This window comes from Macrobrachium nipponense, chromosome 35 (genome assembly GCF_015104395.2).
Source record: "Macrobrachium nipponense isolate FS-2020 chromosome 35, ASM1510439v2, whole genome shotgun sequence".
NCBI classification, from domain to species: Eukaryota; Metazoa; Arthropoda; class Malacostraca; order Decapoda; family Palaemonidae; genus Macrobrachium; species Macrobrachium nipponense.
The window spans coordinates 43,193,018-43,200,563 of NC_061096.1; the positions used below are offsets into that span (position 1 = coordinate 43,193,018).

Genomic DNA, 7,546 nt, shown 5'->3' on the forward strand with positions numbered 1-7,546 from the left:
TTAAATAGAATCATTATTTAAAATCCCTCTTTTGTACAAGTCAAATATTTTGTCATTTTAAAATGAATCGTTATTTTAAAGACTTAGAATTCCTAGTATGTATAATACGGTTGCTATTTGTATCCAACATTTTATTTTCGATATTGAAACTAAAGTTCCGTAATTGATATTCAAATCAAAGTTCGAATTAATATTCAGATCGAGCATTCTTATAGTCCGATTGATATTAAAGATATGAGTCTAATTAAGTTCGCCATTGCCCGGCGGTATTGTAATAATTATATACTAGACTAGATGAATATGGCGAGCGTTGGTAGTCTATTGGGAAGGGGGAAGGGGGAAGGAGTGAGCGGAAGGGGAAATAGTGCGGCGAAGGGGGAGGGGGAGAAGAGGAGGGAGGAACCATCGCGACGAATTGGTGTCAAATATTTTAACTGGCAACCTTGCGGACTAGAACGTACACGTGCCGGAAACTCCATAACACTGGTTCCCGCCTCCACCCTCCTCCCATCCTTTGGTGCCTCATCCCACCCTCTACACCACGCACCTTCCTCCCTCTCTACTCACCGCAATCATCATCATCATTATTATTAATATATATAATATCGTCGTCGTCATCATCATCATCATATCAGCTGACGGGCGAACGAGACATGGTAGGAGTTATACTTGACCCGGCACGTGGCTAAAGCGCTCGGTCTATGCTGTCCTTGTTTTGTTTGTCTGTGATATTGTTTGTTCACTGATGCTGTTTGCTTTGTTTAGTTCCTACTCTTCTTACCATTTCGTTGTGCTTATTTTTCCGGCTTCGATTATCATGTTGGAGTAAGAACTGATAAAAAAAAGCAAGGAAATAAAAAAATATATTGGCATCGTCTGAATTATTGCTACTCATGGGCCATCACTGGAAAAAAAACAGTCATTCATTCATGATTTGCTAAAATTCTGATCAGTTCCGTACACGTGTCCGTTTGTGAATACAGATCATGTGATTTTTGAACACACACACACACGCACGCAGACAGACAGAGAGAGAGAGAGAGAGAGAGAGAGAGAGAGAGAGAGAGAGAGAGCCCAATCGATATTTCCAAACGAAGACAGAAAATTACTCAATATATGGCTAGGTGTTGTGTTTTTCAAGTTTTTTATTTTCTTATTCAATATACGTAGTGCATACAGTAAGACGAAAGAGAGCTTTAAAATGGACTAATACAGGAAGGAGAGGTCGAGTTTGATCACTGGACGCGTGTGGCAAGGTGGCTAGACTCAGTCCGAGTCACTGACCTCAATTTATGGGTCACTTCCTTTTGTTTTTCTTTTTTCTTTTTTCTTTTTTAGTGAGTTGATATTATTGATGTCTTTGTAGGAGGCAATAAAGAATGATAAAAATGACGATGATCGATGTTCATTTCAACTGAAAAGGTTGGTGCTTATTTCTATGTTTGTTGATCCCGTCACGAAACCTGGTTCGTTGACGTGTTCACGAACGTGAGAGAGAGAGAGAGAGAGAGAGAGAGAGAGAGAGAGAGAGAGAGAGAGAGAGAGAGATATCATATTATTCTCGGGTACGGCCAGCGGCTCTTCTTAGGCTTACTTGTTCTCATCCTCGTTCGATTGGAAAAAACGGTGGTTCTGAAGAGCCATTAGCTGTGTGCAAAAGTCACGTGGCCAATTCTGTGAATTGCCATCTCTCTCTCTCTCTCTCTCTCTCTCTCTCTCTCTCTCTCTGTCTTGTGAAAAATTCGGTTAACAACAATAATCCTGCGTTGATTATATTAGACCTTCGTCTGATTAAATAGGTTTGAGGTAATTTCAAGCTGACTGGTTAATGGATAAAAGAATCTGCAATTTAAAATCAATTGTCAACATGCTATTATTTAAAGATTATTTACACAAAAGACAGTGAGGGAACTGGGAAAAAAAAAAAATCAGCATTTTCAAATAAAATATGAAAAGTACTCTTGTGACTGTAAACACTTCACAAAGAGTGAAAGATCGTAACTGATAAAATAATAGACCCATAAAAGCAAGCATTAGTCTATGTATAGTAACGAACTGGCCAGTGTATCATCCACTTGATACATTTGCCAATGGACCCCACTAGTCATTGGGTACAGTTGCCTGTACCGTTTCAGTAGACGCTTGTGCCCCGTGTCTTTGGAATGGTTGCCCCTAATTAGCGCAACTAATTGCAATTTGTTGTCAACATGTCTCCAACGCACAGAGGCTCAGGGGAGTATTCCCAAGTTTGGTTCAAATTTAAACGTCGGGTTACAGGAATTCTGTCGATTGATTTCAGGTTATGGTAGTACCAAGCGGACGCGAAAGAAGGAATCTCTCTCTCCTCTCTCTCTCTCTCTCTCTCTCTCTCTCTCTCTCTCTCTCTGATGTGGATTAATAATAATTTTAAGTTTTTCCCAGCATGTCAAATCCCAACCCAGAGTTTAAATTCGATAACAACGCTTGATCGGTTCGTGAACATTCGAATTACCATTGGGAAAGCCCTTACCTTACCTTACCTTACCCGAGGTAATTTTCCCACAATTCCTGGGGAGAAAAGTAAGGTAAATGATTTTAAACTTTTATCTGTCATTTTTTTAGTGTCAGGTTTCGTGGAATTGCAAATTATTGCTGAGAGAGAGAGAGAGAGAGAGAGAGAGAGAGAGAGAGAGAGAGAGAGAGAGAGAGAGACTTAAACCGTAAAATAATTAAATTCTTATAAATCATAAAATAAACAAGTCAAATAGCATGGAATCTCACATTTGTGTAATTCAGTACAATTTTTTTCTTTTATACAGAAATTGTGACGAGTGTACGTACAAAATGGTTTTAAGTACGCGCTGACCCGTGGCACTCAGCACAGGTGTCAATACTGGGAGAGCCACACTCGCAGTGCCAAGTTCTCTCTCTCTCTCTCTCTCTCTCTCTCTCTCTCTCTCTCTCTCCGTGCGAGATACTTGTTTTTCATAATTTTTGTTTTGTTTGGTTTCAAGTGCCATCTCTCTCTCTCTCTCTCTCTCTCTCTCTCTCTCTCTCTCTCTCTCTCTATATATATATATATATATATATATATATATATATATATATATATATATGTGTGTGTGTGTGGTGTGTGTGTGTGTGTGTGTGTGTGTGTGTGTGTGTTGTGCGCGCGCGAGATACTCTTTTTTTATAATGTTTTGTAACTTCAATTTATTAAATCAATATTTACGTTTCCATATGTAAATTAGCTTGTTTTTATTTGAATATGTCCCTAAAATTTCAAGTACTTTCTATTTAAATTTAATTAATTTTAATTTATTTGAAAAATAATTATGTGCGCAAATCCTAATTTACCTATTTTTCTTTCAATTTATCCCTGTAAGTTCAATGATTTTAAGCTGTGTGCTCGCGTGAATAAATATAAAGTAATTTGAAAACTTCATTTGATGATACGACGCTCATGACGCAAGTCTGATAAATGACTTGTACTTATCGGGGGCCACTAACACGTGTCACTTTCAATCAGCTGTTTTTGACACGTGCCAACTCGAGAGAGAAGTGATGATTCCTTCTCCTCACGAATCCTTATGATGTGTTCTTTGTCCTGCTCGCCGATTCACCTTGTCCTTTGGGGGCTATTCACGGAGCTTGCTGCTAGGGTGTGGGTTGCAACTCTCTCTCTCTCTCTCTCTCTCTCTCTCTCTCTCTCTCTCTCTCTCTCTCTCTTGCAAGTCTAACTCTGTGTGTACGTGTATGCTCGCGATCTGTTTTGGGTGACCGAGTATAGTTATCTCTCTCTCTCTCTCTCTCTCTCTCTCTCTCTCTCTCTCTCTCTCTCTCTCTCTCTTCGTGGCCCCTGAGTGCCACGAGGCTGAGGGAGTTGTCATTCAGTGCCGCGGATGAGTGCGAGCGACACCAGTGCTTCTCCAACCCCTCCCCCTCCTCCTCCTCCTCCACATACAACCATTACTCTCCCCAACCCCTCTCCAGTGGTGGACATGTGTACGTACCACAGTGATATTCGAAGCGACTATTTGAATTGGTGTTGAATTTTGTGAATATTTGTGAATATTGAAAGAAATGCGTTTATTTTACTTATATTTGTGTTGGTAGTTCGATGAAGAGACGTTGTGGAATATAGACTGAAATGGAAGGATGTTCGTCTGTGACTTTGGAATGTAGAGGCAAATAGGTTTTGTGTCTTTTTTATATATATTATATATTTATCATTCTTGAAAGAAATAATTTATTGAAGACCGGTTGGATTGCACTTGAGCCAACCCCTCCATGAGAGGAAAAGGTTCATAAGAAAATTACAATATATATATATATATATATATATATATATATATATATATATATATATATATGATATATATATATTTGTATGTATGCATGTATTTAAGCGCATTCTATGTTTATAAATTTACATTCAGGCGTGATGATTCTGGGTAATGGCACTGTCCTTGAAAAGTGGCCCTTAATAATGTCGAATATTCATAATTTATGTTGTGGCGGCTTTGATGTCTATCGAGTCCTTTCTTTTGTTTGTCATTTTTCTGTTAGAATATCTTTGTCTGCTTCGTCATACCTGGATTATCCTGTGTCACTTGGTGTAGCTGAGTGTAAGTGGCTCCGAAATCTCCTCACAGATCCTCTCTCGGAGGTGTCAAATTGAAACCTCTTTATAATGGAGCAGAAAAGACATTGATAGCCAGTAAAATAAAGTAAGGAGAGGAAAGAGAGAGTAATTGCGTTCTCTTTCCTAAAAGAAATGATTCTCCATATGCACTAGAGATCGGTGTATATAAGTTTCTCCATTGGGTAAAAATGTTGAAATTTTTCTAAAATTAACTGCGTAATTTTAATGAGTTTTCTTATAATGAGGAGAATGAATTTTACGTTAACCTAATAATGAATTCGTGCTGTCATAGCCAGGGGAGCAACTGCAATATATAAATTGAAAATAACTGGACTGATAATGAATATTATTATTATTATAATTATATGATTGCCTTTCCTAGATTGTAACACATAACATATATATTTAAACGAAAGGCAAACTTTCCACGGAATAGAATGCATAATATAATATAATAATAGTATTAGTAATATACCAACACCGTTACTTATTTCCTGGCAATTGCTGACACGCCCTAGAAGAAGACATCAGGAATGCGTCAGCCGTTACCAGACAAGTGTATTTACACTTTCTCGGCATGGTGAAATGTCAGCCAGTCCTTGGTTAGGGGGGAGGGGAGAGGGGGAGGGATAAGTTGTTCCTGTCAGGTGTTTGTGTGAGGGAGAGAGATTGAGAGAGATATAGAGAGAGAGCGTAATGTCTGATATCTTGTAAATATTTGATACATATATATTGCTGACTTTGACAGTTTTCGTTTTATTATCTTTGGTTATTGTCTGTGGAACAAGGGAGCGGTTTTATTCCGTCTGTTTTGAATTTGTTTAGAGTGGTAATTTATGAATTGAAGCCTGATTTAATGAGAGCACTCCGCAAAAGCGTGCGTACATAATATTAGTAACAACGGTAAGTACAGGCAAAGTAATTACATGGAAAGTAATTCCGCTAATCACTTTCCATTATTGAAACATATCCTATTAGTTAGTCTTAATCTATGAGAAAATACCGTCAACCATTTCTTTATAACATACAAAAAGGTTCTGGGAAAAAGAAAATGTCCTCCGGTTCTGTATCTGAGAAAAATGTTCTCCAGCTCTGTAACTGACAAAAAAAATGTCCTCCGGTTCTGTAACCGAAAAAATGCCCTCCAGTAACGTAACTGAAAAGAATGTTAGTTAGTTCTGTAACTAAAAAGAAGGTACTCCAGTTCTGTAACTGAAAAAAATGTCCTCCAGTTGTGTAACCGAAAAAATGTCCTCCCGTTGTGTAACTGGAAAAATGTCCTCCAGTAACGAAACTGAAAAAAATGTCCGCTAGTTCTGTAACTAAAAAGAAGATACTCCAGTTCTGTAACCGAAAAAATGTCCTCCAGTTGTGTAACTGGAAAAAATGTCCTCCAGTTCTGTTGCCGAAAAAAGATGTCCCCAAGTAATGTAACTGAAAAAAAATGTCATCCAGTTCTATAACTGAAAAATTGTCCTCCATTTGTGTAACTGGAAAAAAATGCCCTCCAGTTCTGTAACCGAAAAAAAATGTCCTCCAGTTGTGTAACTGGAAAACGTGCCCAGTTCTGTAACCGAAAAAACGTCCTCCAGTAATGTAACTGAAAAAAAAAGGCCTCCAGTTCTGTAACTAAAAAGAATGTCCTCCGGTTCTTTAACTCTGAAAAAAAATTGTCCAGTTCTGTAACTAGAGTCGCCAACCTCGGCGGTGTTGATGTAAGGTTTCCAAGTGCTCTCGCCACAAGTCAAGCTCAGATTTCATTCGTAAAGAAAAATAAATAAGTGGGAAAGAAGAGAGGTAGAAGATGAGTGGGAAATGTAGCCATTGAACTAGGTTCTTTGCGGCGTCCCTTCGGGCCCCTAGCTGCCACCCCTTCCATTCCTTTTACTGTACCTCTGTTCACATTCTCTTTCTACCATCTCCTAGCGGTTGTGTCATAGTGCAACTGCAAAGTTTTCCTCCTGTTACACCTTTAAAATATTTCACACTCTATGTCCCTCTTAGTGCTGAATGACTTCGAAGTCCCAGCGCCTGGCCTTCGCCCTATATTATATACATGGTGTCCATAAAGTCCCAATACCATTACAAGTATTTAGTATATAAGTGTCCATAAAGTCCCAATACCATTACAAGTATTTATTACTTGTAATGGTACTGGTACTTTATGGACACCCTGTATATCGCGTCGCCAAAGAACGAAACATTAAAAGAAATCTGTGATTACGAAAGCTATGAAGACAAAGCAAAGGAATGAGATTATTCCTTTTGAGCCAAAGTCGTGTTGGATAACTTGTGCCGAATTTGGAAAAAAAGAAACAGAAAAAAAAATGCAACTTTGCCAAATGTTCTAAAGCTTCCCGCGACGTCGCTGATGTTGCTAAAATGCTAAGCTTTACGTGGCGTAGTTTTTTTTAACCCGTGTAAATATTTTATGATCTTTAGACAGCAAAATTTCGAGAAGTAAGCGGTAAAGATGAGTAGACATTTATAAAAGAAAATAGAACAAAATACATAGAGAAATGCGGAAATGGGTGAGACATAAGCAGTGCAAAGATAGCAAGAAATAAGCAAATGCAATTCGACAATTTAAAAGTTAAATGCTACTTCCCCAAACACACTCATACTTTCTCGTTGACTCAAGTAGGCAGAGTTGAATTAGCACTCTGCTAAAACGAAAAATTAATTTGAAAAAAATTATGAATGAATAAGATAAAATTAGAACTAGAAAAACGAAAAATTCATTAATTAATGATTAAAAAGTGAAAAATCCAAAATAAAATATGAATGCATTAAAAAAAGATAAATTCATAAAAGATTTGAAAGGAAAATTCGTTAAAATAATAGAAAATAGAAAAATAAAAAAAATAAAAATTAATTAGAAAAAAAATTAATTAATGAAAAAATTAAAGAAAAAAATTCATT

General features: G+C 37.5%; 1 protein-coding gene across 8 annotated transcripts in view; it reads left to right on the top strand.

The window, feature by feature from the left end:
• Positions 1-7,546, top strand: part of LOC135208697 (zinc finger protein 236-like) — a 56,853-nt gene that overhangs the window by 24,567 nt on the left and 24,740 nt on the right. The window contains exon 1 of one of the 8 annotated variants that reach the window (XM_064241156.1): positions 3,823-3,984. The exons of 4 other annotated variants lie outside the window; for them this stretch is intronic. In XM_064241156.1, coding sequence (XP_064097226.1) covers positions 3,882-3,984 — 103 coding nt within the window. In that variant the 5' untranslated portion in view covers positions 3,823-3,881. Of the gene's footprint in view, positions 1-3,822; positions 3,985-7,546 lie in introns of those variants that run through there. 3 more of the 8 variants (XM_064241151.1, XM_064241149.1, XM_064241154.1) reach the window with 3 other exon arrangements.